This window comes from Bos grunniens, chromosome 22, assembly GCF_055505025.1.
Source record: "Bos grunniens cultivar Pamir isolate PY7600 chromosome 22, Bosgru_T2T1.0, whole genome shotgun sequence".
Lineage (NCBI taxonomy): Eukaryota > Metazoa > Chordata > Mammalia > Artiodactyla > Bovidae > Bos > Bos grunniens.
The window spans coordinates 43,542,302-43,557,381 of NC_141186.1; the positions used below are offsets into that span (position 1 = coordinate 43,542,302).

At 45.3% G+C, this 15,080-nt stretch overlaps 1 protein-coding gene across 12 annotated transcripts in view; it reads right to left on the reverse strand.

Annotated features, from left to right (window-relative positions):
* Window positions 1-15,080, reverse strand: part of FLNB (filamin B) — a 139,463-nt gene that overhangs the window by 34,705 nt on the left and 89,678 nt on the right. For 7 of the 12 annotated variants that reach the window (XR_015151481.1, XR_015151480.1, XR_015151479.1 and 4 more), the window contains 9 exons: window positions 12,441-12,703; window positions 10,399-10,996; window positions 9,198-9,371; window positions 7,923-8,085; window positions 6,823-6,983; window positions 3,235-3,402; window positions 2,149-2,241; window positions 1,297-1,420; window positions 17-173 (listed from right to left, as the gene is read on the reverse strand). Coding sequence is in view for 7 of the 12 variants with exons in the window: in XM_086367276.1 (XP_086223402.1) it covers window positions 17-173; window positions 1,297-1,420; window positions 2,149-2,241; window positions 3,235-3,402; window positions 6,823-6,983; window positions 7,923-8,085; window positions 9,198-9,371; window positions 10,399-10,996; window positions 12,441-12,703 (1,901 nt within the window). In the remaining 5 variants the exon portion in view is untranslated. The remainder of the gene's footprint in view (window positions 1-16; window positions 174-1,296; window positions 1,421-2,148; window positions 2,242-3,234; window positions 3,403-6,822; window positions 6,984-7,922; window positions 8,086-9,197; window positions 9,372-10,398; window positions 10,997-12,440; window positions 12,704-15,080) is intronic. The other 5 variants (XR_015151483.1, XR_015151482.1, XM_086367279.1 and 2 more) reach the window with 1 other exon arrangement.

Here is a 15,080-nt window from a genome sequence, read left to right on the forward strand (position 1 = left end):
AATCACTCAAAATTACCGTTATCTGAACAGCAAGCAGGCCTTCCCCAGCATCTCTGGCATCAATGGCAAACTCCACAGGCAGGCTGGCAGGCACACCGTAGGTACTGAGGCCAGGGCCACTGGCGGTCACTTTGCTGGCATCGTATGTGGGAAGGACCTTGACCTTAAAGGGACTTGACAGACACATGCACATCCCAAGTCAGTACAGACACACTTCAGTCCAGCTACATCTGACCTCTCTCACACAAAAAGACTGGGATCGAGTGGCAGGATTTCTACAGCATTTAGGACTCAAGAGCCTTAAATCCAGAGAAATTTACAACCATGTAACCATCATATAGCAAATCAGCTTTCCCTTACTGAATTCCATGGGACACCAACTAATATCCATAATATTTTGGGAAACATGGGGTTAAACACATATAACCCACTTTTGTTTTGCTAACACAATGGTCACCAAAATGGAAAGAAAAAATATTAAAACTGATGCTTTCAATATTATCCTGTCCTCTTATATATTTTAGTGTGTTTTAGATGATTCAAAACCTATTAATCAAGCATTAATAATACTACAAATGTAACTTATGATTTATACATTTCCACAGAGCTAGAGCTTTATGTAAAATATATATATTAGGAGTATAGGTGAAATTTCAAATTTTAAGTATGCTAAAAAAAATTCTTTGTAGACTGTTCTGAGAGATAAAGAACTTATATAACATGCTTTGTATTAATATGAACAACATCTCTTGAGAATGCTATTGTCAACCAAATTCTCAATTAGTAAAAAAGTAAAAAAATCTTTGCCCTGATTAGAAAACAAGTTGCACGGTCACCAGAAAGAAGACTTTAATGAACTAATGCACTTCTTAATTTCAGCTCATCTTTACGTTAAAGGTGGCTGAAAGGAACAAATGTAAGGGAGCACCAAGAGAGAAGGAGACACAAACACCATGGCTAGTGTATTTTTAATGCTTGTGTAGGGCATGCAGGTTTTTAGCGATGCTGACTGGATGGATGGATACTTGGATAGATGGATGTGTGGATGGATGGATACATGGATAGACAAATGGATGGGTAGATGGATATATGGATAGATACACAGATGGATACATGGATGGGTGGATGATGGATGGATAGATAGATGGGTACATGGATAGATGAATGGATAGGATAGCTAGATGGATAGATACATGGGTAGATAAACAGATGGGTAGGCCACCAGAGCAGAGCTAATCATGAGACAGGAGGTTTTGAAATTGACTTGGACCCCTTCTCTAAGGGTCAGGAGCTTACCTACGCGGGATCTCTTCGTCCGCGTACTTAACAGAGACCATGTAAGGGCCCTCCTGGGATGGGGTGTAGGTCACTGTGTGTGTGCCATCGCCATTGTCCACCACGTTCACTGGCTCCACCAGGCCTAAAAACAGACGAGAGGACTGATGGAACTGCCTGGCCTGCCCTTCACTCTGCCCTGGGCTGAGTTCAAAAACTATTACATTCATCCCTGAGAGCTATGGGTTTCCATCTATGAGTAACACACAGGCAAGCAGGCCATAATCAGAGGTCTAAGAAATCACAGGAGACAGGATGGCCAATTCATGGTTGCACAAATGCAACCATGAACCTAAGAGACACCTTTAGCTTTTTGTTGGCTCAAGTACACTCAGTCAGACCGAGAGTATAATTAAGGAGACTGCCTGCACTTGTTGCTAGAGGGTGCATGCTGCAGACATGCTATCCTTTCAAGCTGGTTAGGCATGCTTGGGATGTGGCAATTTCAGTCTACAGCCGAAAGAAGGCCAAAGAATCCAGAACTCGGAACCGCAAAAGGTAACCAATGGGCCGGCCAGTCACGACTTGTATCCACCTTTGAGCAAAAACCACTATGGCGCCAGCATGTTGGGTGTAGCATGCAGGGCAAGTGAGAGTACATTAAATCATAATCAAGGCATGCATTAGGTTGATAGATTCTAGATCCCAGTTCTAATCAAGAGTCAAGAAATGGTCAACTGAAGGGGAGCCTAATCAAAGCATGCCATACTCATGATGCAGATGAGGCAGGCCCAAGGCAGTTTCAGAGGCAAGGGCAGCAAGAGGCATTCAGGTTCCATACATCAGAGCAGCAGCCAGTGGGAAAATGCAAACCTGTCTCCATAAAGTCACCCTTCCGGTCACGCTTAAAGAACCCTGAAATGGCTTTCAAGGGGCTGCGCCTTGACCAGGAAATCGTCTGATCAGCTAAAATTAAAAGGCTGTTATTTCGGTGTCCTCTGTAATAGAGGTAGATGTCTAAATAGAGCTTTTCACTCTTTCTTTCTTCTTCTTCCTCACTCTCTCTCATGCATACCCCATCCCCAACACACACACGCATGTGCAGAGGTCTTGAAGCTCAGCAAGTCAGTGGAATCAAATTCCAGCCCTATGACTTCATTTCCCCAAAACCACTTCTGCACTGAGCTTCAAAGGGCATAACCTCATGCTGAACCCCATTAAGGAGAAAGTTCCTCTTCAAAGTAGGAAGCCCTTATTCACCACTTCTGTGAAACCAAGAACACATCATTGAGGGAAAATCCAGATAACTCAAGAGATGAGGCAGAGAACAGCACATTTTTATATGCTGGGAGAGGACATGCGATCACCTACCAAAAAAGGTAAATTTCAACACACATCCGCATTTGTCCCAAAAGGGCCTGCTGGCCACACCCAACCCAAATTGCTTTCCAGGCTGCAAAAGGGCAGGTCAGACTGCCAAGGAAGCCCATTCCCTAAGAGACCTCTCTCTTGGGAGCTGGGACAACGACAAGGCGGTGTGCCACGTGGACTAAGTGTTGGTCCTTTCCAGAAATCTGGAGTGTGATCCTACGTGAGCACCAAGGCAGCCTGAAGAGAGTCCCACAAACGCCAAAACATACAGTTCTGATCATTTCATATGAGAGAGCCCAAATAGTGCTTGCTTCATGTCACTACTTCAGAAAAAATATACACATAAAATTTTAACAAGACATTTAGGGTTACATTATTAAAGGAGGGGAAAGATAGGCTGCTAGAAAAATAACAGACCTGCCTGCTTTTTAAGCATGAACTTCCACTGTTTAGCTATAAACAGAGCAAAAAAGTAATTTAAGAAATTTAAGTTCATGACTAAACTCATAAGCAAACAGCCTGCTCTGGATCAGGCTGTCCCTGTCCTGGGCAGGAGAGCATTGGCAGGAAGGAAGGGTGTGTACCTACCTCGTGGACCCATGACCCTCACTTCCAGAGGGGCCAGGCCGGCCTTGCTGCTGTCCACCGTGAAGGACTGCAAGACGCGAGCACGGACACCGGAGCCCAGCCCAGGGCCAACGATCTTGACCTTGCTGGGGTCCACAACATCCTTCACAGGAACCCTGAAGGGGCTGCCTAGAAAAGAGGTCACGGGATTCTAAGTACAACCCCCTTAGTGACTGGAGAGCTTGTGTGCACCCAGAACCGCCCTGTTGCCCCACTTAGGCTCTCACTGTATCAGCTCCTTCTGCCTTACTGTGTGCATCCATGTGTACTTACTATGTGCAGACATGGTGCCAGGTGCTAGGCCCATAGTACTGAACAGCACTCTAAGATTTAGGTAAACCAGTCACTACACCATCACATGTAACACAGACTGGGGCTGTGTACAAGGTGTCAGTAGACTCTGAAGGTAATGAATCTGGACTTGTGCCACAACTAAGGTCAGCTCAGTTCAGTTGCTCGGGTGCAGGCGAATAAGAAGAATAATTAAAAAAAAAAAAAAGACTATTGAAACTTGCAAAAGGCAGGGAGGTTGAGATTTGAGCAAAACACTAAATACAGAAATAAGAGCTGGGCCAGAACCCTTTAGGGATTCCTCTATCAAGGAAGACCAAGAAAGACCTCTCCAGAGGTCAGCCAGAGACAGGAGCTGCAGTGTCCCCAGGACCACACCTCAGGCTGTCAAGTCCATCACCAAGGAGCGACATTCACCTCTTACAGGAGACCTCAGGCTCCTCGAGACACCTGGCAAAGTTAATGATGTTAACTGCCATGTAAGTTGAGGCTTCTCTGCTTTGCACCACACAACATTTGTACTTTATAGAATCAAGGGTGGTAAATAACAAAGACCATACAAAGAACCAAGGCTCTGGCTTTTTTTTTTTCCCCCCAATAACAGCCAGGCTTCAGTGGCATCTGGTTTTTCGGCTAAGTGAAGTAAACAGCTGACCCTGGCAAAGGCAAGCACCATGCTCCATGCTGGAAACAAAAAGGAGTTTTATTTTAAATACAGCTGAGGCATTCAATGCAATGGCAATGAACAAACTTTAAAGCCAATCACCAAGTTAGCCTCCCATGGAAGTGGTCTGAACTTAGCAGGAGAGTAGCCAAGAACCAACAAGGTAACTTAAGATCTAGAGTGGTAGCTATCAAGCAATCTATGCCACTCTCCTGCTCTGTGATCCAGGCAGACATGACCAATCAATCACAACAGCCTTTCTTCCTGATGCACTCATTCCAGTCAATCTGGTGGTTGAAACAGTCACCACCAACAGACCACAGCTGGCCCACCAGAGGAAACCAATATGCCACTGTGGGTAAGACAGATACCTTGTTTGTGTCACACCAGAAAAAACCATGCTAATATTTAACCAACCAGAATTCCTAGGAAAATAAATTAGAACCAGGGTGTTGAATGTTTCATGGCAGAAACTCTGCATTCTCTTCACTGTGAAGCCCGACACTAAGACAACCAACCAATGCTTTATTGAATGATTCTGTCTGGGAAAATTCTAGGGTCTAGAAGTTGGCATTTGGTTCTGGGAGGCAACAAAGCCTGAAAAATGTAAATAAAAGAGGCACCATCTACATCTGATGAGAAAATTCCAATCGGGACTCTTGCTGTTGTTATGCTCCAACTCGGCCATTTAAATCTAGCTCATGAGTCAGCCACAGGGGCCCAACCTCTCACCTGATTCTACACAGGGAATTCCAAAGCTGAAGGCATCCAGAAGACCTTCTCAATAAAGTCAAAATAGTTTTGTTGCCATCAAAACCAAGAGATGCTCATCCCCACTGCTGTCCCCCGACAGGAGTCACCAGGTCATCCCCCTGGTGACAGCCATCCACCCATTCTCAAAGCTCTACTTTCCCATCCCAAGAACTGCACACTTGCAAAGCTCCAAAAGGTCCCCTTGGCTCTGTATTGTCTTGAGCCCGGCTGCCTTTGTAAATACTAGACAAGAAGCTCACAAACGGCAGGAGCTTTGTCTTGTCCGTGGCTGAATTCTCTTTGGCAAGTGATTACAGAAATTAAAAACTCTATATTGAAAGAGCTGTAAGGACAAGTTTGAGGAGAAATGTCATTTTAAATGAATTAAGGCTTCAACAATGGCATCACCGACTCAATGGACATGAGTTTGAGCAAGCTCTGGGGTTGGTGATGGATAGGGAAGCTTGGCATGCTTCAGGCCCTAGGGTTTTGCAAAGAGTCAGGCACAACTGAGCGACTGAACTGAATTGAAGGCTTCAACAAACATCTGAGTAGAATGAATTTGAGTTGAATGTCAATATTTCCCAATCAATATGCAAAAGGAGGAGTGATTATGGGTGTGTGTGCATGTTTGTATATGATAACCGGCAAGAAGTCAGGGGACATCCCACCTTCCTGGAAGTCATCCCAGAAATCCAAATGTAGGGCCCTCACCCTGCCGCCTCCTTGCAGTCTTGTCCTGGCTTATGGCCTTCAGAACAAATGACCCACCCAAGGTTTCTCCTGCTCTCACCACACCTGAGACAAGGTGTGCTAAGTTGCTCAGTAGTGTCCAACTCTTTGCAACACTATGGATGGTAGCCCACCAGGTTCCCCTGTCCGTGGGATTCTCCAGGCAAGAACACTGGAGTGGGTTGCTAGGCCCTCTTCCACAGGATCTTCCCGGCCCAGGGACTGAACCTGCATCTCTAATTTCTCCTGCATTGACAGGTGGGTTCTTTACCTCTAGAGTGACCTGAGATAAGCTGACCAAGAGCAACCCTGGAGTCCACAGTCTTGTGTCCGCACCATGCGCACTCATCTACCTTCTGGATGGGTGCTGGGTGGCAACCACTTCATTCAATAAACAGAACTAGAATCTATGAAGATTCCTTGGCCGGAGCATGAAAGTTAGAGAGCTCTTCACTATATAAGTCATTTTTTTAAATGTCTGAATCATTTATAGCAGTGGTTCTCAACTACAGGTGACGTTGTCCCCTAGCACAACATGTTATGACACAACAGATGTTACGACAACATCTGGAGACATTTTTGGTTGTCACAATATGAAATACAGAAATACCATGTAATGAACAGGAAATTATTATTAAATTATTCCTATTTTTCACAGTAAGTGTCCATATTACATCATTAAATAGAAATTTACATATAAAAATTTGAGTTTGTGTGTCTTTATTAGCTACCAGGACTGTCAACGGAAGAAAGAAAATAAGATGTGTATAAGATGAGTAAGAACTAACCACAAAATAAACTGGAAATTTTCAACTTTGTGAAGAATCAGCTTTTCTTTAAGATCTAGGTCCTTCAACATGTGAACAACCATGTTGTTCAGTCAAAACTGAATTTTCACAGTCAAAACTCTAAGCCAATGTTTTTTGCCCTATTACTGATCCTCTTGGGAATTGAAATATTCTTGGAAATGCAGCCCGAAGGAAAATTCTCCCTTTGCAGCTACTTTAAATATCAGACATTTTTTCCTACTCAGAGAGATAAGCTAAATCAAACCTGCTTTCATGCAAAACTCAGTTCTCCTTTGGGTTCCCCTCAGAAGGACAGCTTACCAGGAATATGGGCACCTCCGTATGTGATATTCACGTCGTAATCTCCCGGAGCAAAGGGAACGTACTCTGCACTGCAGCTGCCATCTTTGTTGTCTCTGCAGTTTATCTTTGACTCGGACGGTCCCTCCACAGTTATGCCGAGACCCCCAATTCCTGCCCCTCTGCGAAATGTGAGAAATAAGGCCAAGTTGTACTAGAGGTTCATGCCAGTCTGCTTACTGCCAAAATTCATGTAAATCCCTCTATAAACTATCCAACCTAGCCAACTGGACTCAACTTCTGTGATACCTCTCACAGTGAAATATGAATTTCTCAACAGTGTAATACAAATAAAAACAGCTTTAACCCCTCCTTTTCAACGCTTACCCTTCATTTGTTTATCTTATCTAACTGTATTGGCTGGAAATGAAAGGACAATTCAGGTATGTGACTTGTGACCAGTTTTAATAGGAATACTTCTAATATTTCACTTAACTATGACATTGGCTCTACATTTCTGAATTATCAAGTTAATGAGCTTCCATCTAGGCCTGCTTTTCTCAGCAGTTTTATGACCATTATCAACAGCTTTTTGGTACTTTTAAAAGCATACCTGGTCTTCCTCTGTAATAAGTCTCTACAGAGGAAAATGTCTCACAAATCATGAAATAAAAAGCCTCTCAAAAGTTGGGAAATCATAAGTAAGTAAGAACTTACTTACAAAACAGAAAGAGACTCAGAGACTTATAAAACGAACTTATGGTTGCTTGGGGGAAGGGGTAGTTTGGGAAGATCACGTACACACTGCTACATTTAAAATGGAAACCCAACAAGGACCTATTGTATAGCACACGGAACTCTGTTCAGTGTAATATGGAAGCCTGGATAGGAGGAGGTTTGGGAGAGAAGGTTCATATATACGTATGGCTAAGTCCCTTCACTGTTCACGTAAAACTAACACAACATTGTTAATCAGCTATACCCCAAAACAAAGAGAAAATTCAAAAGAAAAAAAGTTGGGAAACCATGATACACCTATAAAGCGTTTTGAGAGCACTTAAAATACCTAGGGCTACTCTCCTTTTACAGAGTCAACACACAAATCCCAGGCCTTTGCTTACCTGGTAACCACCGTGAAAACGTTGGGCTTGTTGGTGAAAGCCTCCTTCAATCCAGGTCCTTGAGCTTGAACCCGAGAAGGCTGGCAGCCTTCGGTCACGGCCACTTTAAAGGGACTATTTGGGACAGGCACGTCATCGTAGGTTACCTCCACTACGTGAAGGCCTGTTCAACACAACACAAAAAATTTTACTTGCATAAGAGCCACTTGTCTGCAGAAAATAGCACTCTAGCTTTCAAGCCTATGTGCTACTTCAAGCTATTCGGAAAGGACAGGTTAAATAAATAGCAATGCTGCTATGATTTGAGTTTAAAAAATACAAACTCTTTATGCTTTTGTTCACTTGGCAATCACATACCAATCCCATTTCCTAACACACACACAAGGCCTGACCAAGCAAATATCCCTAAGTTTATTTTCAAGACAGTCATCTTAAACACACCATCTTGATATGACAAAATACCCAGTCACTAATCAAAAGACAAAGAAAAGCCATGAAATAGAAAAGCATTCACGAAAAGAAACAGAAAATATCTACACCATAACGTCCAGGGATTATATACACAGGGAATGAGGACATATGCTGCTTATATTTTTTTAATGATTTTATGATTTAACAAAATTTTTAATAATTCCTAATATTAAGAAAGAAACTGGACTTCCCTAGAGGTGCAGTGGATATGAATCTGCCTGCTGATGCAGGGGGCTAGGGTTTGATCTCTGGTCTGGGAAGATTCCACATGCCAAGAAGAAATTAAGCCCGTGTGCCACTACTGAGCCCCAGTCTAGAGTCCGTAGGCCACAACTCCTGAGCCCGTCTGCTCCAACTACTGAAGCCCACATGCCTCTAGCCCATGCTCCTCAACAATGAAGCCACTGCAATGAGAACAGTAACCCTTGCTCGCCACAGTTAGAGAAAGCCCACGCAAAGAAAGCAACGAAGACCTAGCACAGCAAAAAATTAATAAATTTTAAAAAGAATCATGTTAAGAAATTGCACAAATGAGCAACATGCCATGACATCACCCCATAACCTGCTCAGATGAGTCTGAGGCTAAAGTCAGCCCAACTGTTGTTACACAACAGAGCCAAAACACCAGGCACCAAGCAGGCAGAGGGCTCTGTTGGGGAGGCAGGTTTCCACATTCCCCAGTCACTGTTCCCATACTTCTGCTGAGGCAGGCAAAGCATAGGGGGCAGGACTTAGCGCCAGTCACCGGGAGAGGCGGTCTAGCACAGATCTAAGCAAGAATCACGTTCCAAGAAGACAACTCACCTTTCTCGAAGGGCGTGTATTCCACCTGGTAGGTCCCATCAGCATTGTCTGTGACGAAACACTCCGTGGAGGCTCCGGAGGGGTTGGCAATGTGGGCCTTGATGTGGTCGCCTCCGACCTGCGTCAGGGGCCGTGAGTCCACCGTGAAATCGGTGGTGGCTTCACGAAACACGTCTGTAGAACAATCACACAGGTAAGAATGTCCCTGGTGGTCCAGTGGCTAAGACTCCGAGCTCCCAATTCAGGGGCCCGGGTTTGATCACTTGTCAGGGAACTAGATCCCTTGTGGCATAACTAAAGAGCTCACATTCTGCATGCTGCCACTAAGACCCAGCACAGTCTTACAAATAAATTTTTAAAAATATTTTTTAAAAAGAATGAATATCTCAGACAGAGGCTGTCTCAGCAGTTCAGTGATTAAGAGTCTAAGCTTCTTATTGTAAAGCAATTATGCTCCAATTAAAAAAAAAAAAAAGATTTCGAGTTCCCACGGTAGGAGGCTCAGGCTGTATCCTTGGTCAGGGAACTAAGATCCCACATGTGTGGTGTGGCCAAAAAGGAAAAAAACAAAAAGAATGTAGCTAACACCTCTTATTTGGCAGCAAACCCTAGAGGCATGGTTCTCAGCACTTTATTCTAATTTCAGTGACTGCTAAAACAACCAGTTTCTTTGTCTCAGAATCAGGAATATTAATGCCCCTCCCCCCGACCTTCAATCTCCCTGGCAAAAGATGATTCTTTCAGGGTAGGCTCCCCAAGTAACAACATAACCACCTGCCCACTTCTTGAGAGAAACATGAGACTCAGGACAGGCCAAAGGGTGAAGACAGCAAGAGCGGTATCAGCCAGCAGCACATTTTAAACCTTTTTCAGATAAGTGCCAAAAATGCAATATGTTCTGTATCCATATTTGAAAGAAAAAAAAATTAAGATCTCTAGCTTTGCCAGAAAGAAAAGAGGCGGGGGAAATCTGCTGACAGTGCCGGGATTCTGAAGAAAGTGGGGCTGGGCATCAGAAACACCACGTGCTCACCCCTCCGCTCTGGTCTCCTCTACCACTCGCTGATGCAGAGACCACAGGTGAGTTTTCTTCTCCCTGGCCTGATCTCTGCAGACATTTGAGTTTGCAGCCCTGACATTCTGAGCTTCAGGGGCATCCCCTATTACTCTGGTGGCCTCCTTCTTTTTTCACGAAACCTACCTTTTCCTTCTATTCCCGGCCCAAAGACTTTGACCCTACTGGTGTCCACGGCGGGCTCCACCTTGACCCTGGTGGGGAAGTGTGGCACCAGCTCCCCGCCGTACTTCATGGTCAGCGTGTACATGCCGGCCGTCAGGGGCACATAGGTCACCGCATAGGTACCATCTTTGTTGTTCTCAATACAGACTTCGGCTTTTGCCCCTGAGTCCGAGACAGCTTCCAGGCCCAGGGTCCCTGGCCCAGCTTCTGAACAGTCCACGCTGAGCAGCCCGGGCTCGCCCACCTTCCCATGCTCGAGGCCCGGGCCGGACGCCACGACTTTGGAGGGGTCAAAAGGCATTTCAATGTCGGCTTTGAAGGGAGAGCCAGGTATGTGGACTTCTTCGAAGAGAATGTTGACGAAGTACTCCCCGGGCTTTGTCGGGAGGTAGGAGACAGAACAGGTCCCATCGCCGTTGTCTGAGCATTCAATTTTGGCCTCGCATGGGCCTTCCACGGTTAGGCCGAGACCTCCAGTTCCAGCTCCTTTGGTGTCGATGGTGAACTCGGCAGGCTTGCCCACAAGACCACCTCTGAGGCCAGGACCATGGGCCTTCACCTGTTTGAACACAGGATAAAAGTCAGACTTGGCTTTATGCTGGTATCAGCCACCGAGCAAGCCTTGCTTTCAACAGCCAAGCCTGCACTCGGCACTCAACTGCCCTTGGATGAAGTGGTCCTTCTCCCTGGGGACTAATGTGTCACACTTGCTCACCCACAGTGCCAAGTTACTGCCATGTTTCCCTTAGTGGACGCTGAAATGGCCAATAAAGGGAGACCTGACTGTGAACTCACTCAGCATGGAAGGGCCCGGCAGAGGCGTGGTCCCATGTCCTGCCAGCCTCGCCTCCAGTGCCGAAGCTGGACACCCAACATCCAGTCCAACAAACGCACTCCAGTTTCCTGGGCTGAGCACTCGCTGAATGCCCTTCATGGATTTCACTGTGGCTTTGGCTGCCACACCTCCCTCAACAAATTCAACATAATAAAATACTAAACTGTAATGGTGAATACATGTCATTATATGCTTGTCCAAACGCATAGACCACATAACACCAAGAGTGAACCCTAACATAAACTACAGACTTCAGGTGACAACGATGTTAGCATAGATTCATCCACTGTAACAGCTGTAGCACCCTGGGGAGGGTGGTGACCATGTGGAGGTTATCATGTGGGGCGAGGGGAATCTCTGTGCCACCCTCTCAATATTACTATGAACCTAAAATTGCTCTAAAGGATAAAGTCAGATTAAAAAAAAAGAACAACATTTAAAAAAAATGCTTTTAAAAGAGGGAGAGGATGGGGCTTTCATGTGAGATTCAACAAATGAGACACTTTTATAGGATTCATGCCATGCAGAACACTGGAAATACTTTGGAACTTTTGACTCAGGGCCACAAGGAAGACATGATAATGAGAAGAATCTATTTTTCTTTGAATTAGCCAAGTTTCATTATAATAGCTTGTGTAGGATGAGCTCACTGCATGTGCCAGACGCCAGACTGAGGCCTCCACACCCACTACTGGACCTCACCCTGAAGGCCCACTTTGCAGGGAGTACCGTTATAATGCTGATAAATGAAGGACATGAGTCCCTCACCAAAGGTTCACAGCCAGAGTGAGAGGAGGAGCAGGACTAGGACCCAGCTTCGCATAGGACCCTTCACGCTGGATTACAGGAGACAGCTATTATCAGTCACTGAGAACTGACTTATGGGCTTGTTTTCTATTTTGTTAATGGTTTTAGTGCAGTTTAATTTCAAGGGCGTTGTCTTTTTTATTGGGGGGGCCATGCAGCATCTCAGTTCCCTGACCAGGGGTTGAACCTGCACCCCCTACACTGAGGGCAAAAAGTCTTAACCCGTGGATAACCAGGAAAAACCTAGAAATGCCTTTGACTACAAAAGACTTTTCTAAAGGTTTTCACCAGGCAGAACCGAAGAAGGACTGTTACATCTGCCAAGAGACGACACGTTCTGGAACAAAAATGAAAAACTGACCTTGGTGGGATCAGGTGGCAGCGAGGCCTCCACCATGTAAGGGCTTCCGGGCACAGGATGTCCGTCATAGGTCAAGTCGATGGCATACAGCCCTTCCTCCCGTGGGATGAACTTGGCTGTGCTGCTCTCCCGGCCTGCCACGGGTGCCACCAGACACGGCACGACCTTCCTTGAGGGGCTCAGGATCGTCACGTCCAGCTTCCCCTGGCCTCCTGCTCCCCTGGTGTCCACGGCGAACTCCTGGTCCTTCCCAACTTCGACTCCTGCAAAGAGAAACAAGCCAGAAGGATGAGCTGACCCTGCAGGAAAAACACTGCTGAGAGCAGACATGGTTCCTTGGACACGGAATGTTTTCTCAGCTTCTGCAACAAACGGTTGACTCAGGATGAGAGGCAAGACTGAATAAGGATAATCAGCATTCTAGCCTCAATAATAACCAGTACAAGAACATGAAGTAACCACTGATGATAATGACAGCCATCATGCACTGAATGCATTTTCTATACCAGGCATGCGGACAGCATATCATCTCTCTTAATTTTCATCACAACCCTGCAGTGTATGTATTAGCAACCAAAGAATTTAACAGATAGGGAAACTGAGACTTGGGGGGCAGGGGGTGTGAAGTGAGTCATCTGGGGTACCTATCTCACAGACCACAAAGCTGGGACACTGATCTAAATTGACTTGACCCATGATCTGCAGTAAGTTATAACCTGATACTGTTACCGCTTCTCTGCCTACTTTCATTATTAACTTTGCATCAAAACACTCCCAGAAGCCAATGTTTTATTTATTGGTTCTTGGCAGCAAATTCCATTCTACAGCCAAAGAAGGCAGAAGTCACAGAGCTGGCCAACGCAGAGGCACTGAAGCAAGTCCTGAGAAGTGACTCTCTGTACTGTGCTGATACTTGAAAAGTATTTGCAAAGCAGGGCCACAGAATACCCATGTGTTCCATTTGACAATAACAAGGAAGGGACTTTGCATCAAAACAAAAGCACTGGGAGCCCAGGGCCCCTAGCACAACCCATGGAAGTCCTGACTGGGGCAATACAGGGCATGCCAAGATGAATGGTGTCAAGCCACAAACAAAGAGGCCTCAGAGATCCGCATCCCAAAGACTCTTTCTAATTGGCTTAGTTCTCATCCTAGTCTGAGTCAAAATCCTCAGTGTCTTGGAGAAAGGAGTACCAAGGGGACACGTGAAGGATTAGATAGTGGCTGCTCCCCAGGGACAAAAGCCAGCATCAAGCTCTTGCTTCAGAGGCCCTGGATCTGGGAGCTAGCCTCACTCACAACTTGTACATTTGGGTCACAGCACCCTGAAAGTGCTCGCCAAGCATTCCCCCAAAACCCGGAGAAACCTTCATAAGCACAAGAATGCTGTCCTATGGATGTATACACAGCCCCATGTGACCCCGAAACTAGGAAAACACATGCCACTGAAATGCAGCCAGGCTGTGGCTACGCCGACACAAGAATCGAGGTATGAATGTTCTTCAAGATACACCGTTGGCAAAAAGGGAAGCTGAAGACATACGAGTATCTCAGGGCAACTTTAGTGATAAGTAAATTTTGCTAAACATTTTCTGTTCGCAGTTAAGTATGTACAGATGCATTAGGTGGCCAAAGTATTGGAGTTTCAGCTTTAGCATCAGTCCTTCCAATGAACACCCAGGACTGATCTCCTTTAGGATGGACTGGTTGGATCTCCTTGCAGTCCAAGGGACTCTCAAGAGTCTTCTCCAACACCACACTTCAAAGCATCAATTCTTCGGCACTCAGCTTTCTTCACAGTCCAACTCTCACATCCATACATGACCACTGGAAAAACCATAGCCTTGACTAGACGGACCTTTGTTGGCAAAGTAATGTCTCTGCTTTTCAATATGCTGTCTAGGTTGGTCACAACTTTCCTTCCAAGGAGGAAGCGTCTTTTAATTTCATGGCTGCAGTCACCATCTGCAGTGATTTTGGAGCCCAGAAAAATAAAGTCAGCCACGGTTTCCACTGTTTCCCCATCTATTTGCCATGAAGTGATGGGACCAGATGCCATGATCTTCGTTTTCTGAATGTTGAGCTTGAAGCCAACTTTTTCACTCTCCTCTTTCACTTTCATCAAGAGGCTGTTTAGTTTCTCTTCACTTTCTGCTGTAAGGGTGGTGTCATCTGCATATCTAAGGTTATTGATATTTCTCCCAGCAATCTTGATTCCAGCTTGTGCTTCATCCAGCCCAGAGTTTCTCATGATGTACTCTGTGATCATGTGTTAAACTAGAGAAGCTAAGCGAGCAGCATATCAGTGCCTCTATTATGCTATTCTCTTTACTTTATTATTGATTCATTCAGTTGTTTCATTACGTGAAATGAGCTTGTACTAATAAGATCCCTAACAAACTAAAGGATCATCTGGATGGGAATAGGGAGATGCATCATAGTTGTGGTTTCTGAGTGCCTGGGCATTGGTTTTTACGCTCGACTGTTGACCCTAAGGTAGATTCAGTGATCAAAAACAGTTGGTACAATAGACATTTAGCGGAAAGCGGCATGCCTCCAATTCTCCTTGTCATAAAAACCTTCCCTGTGAGGCCAGCAGTTACTGAGGGCTGCCTCTGAGTCAGCTCCTGAATTACTGGC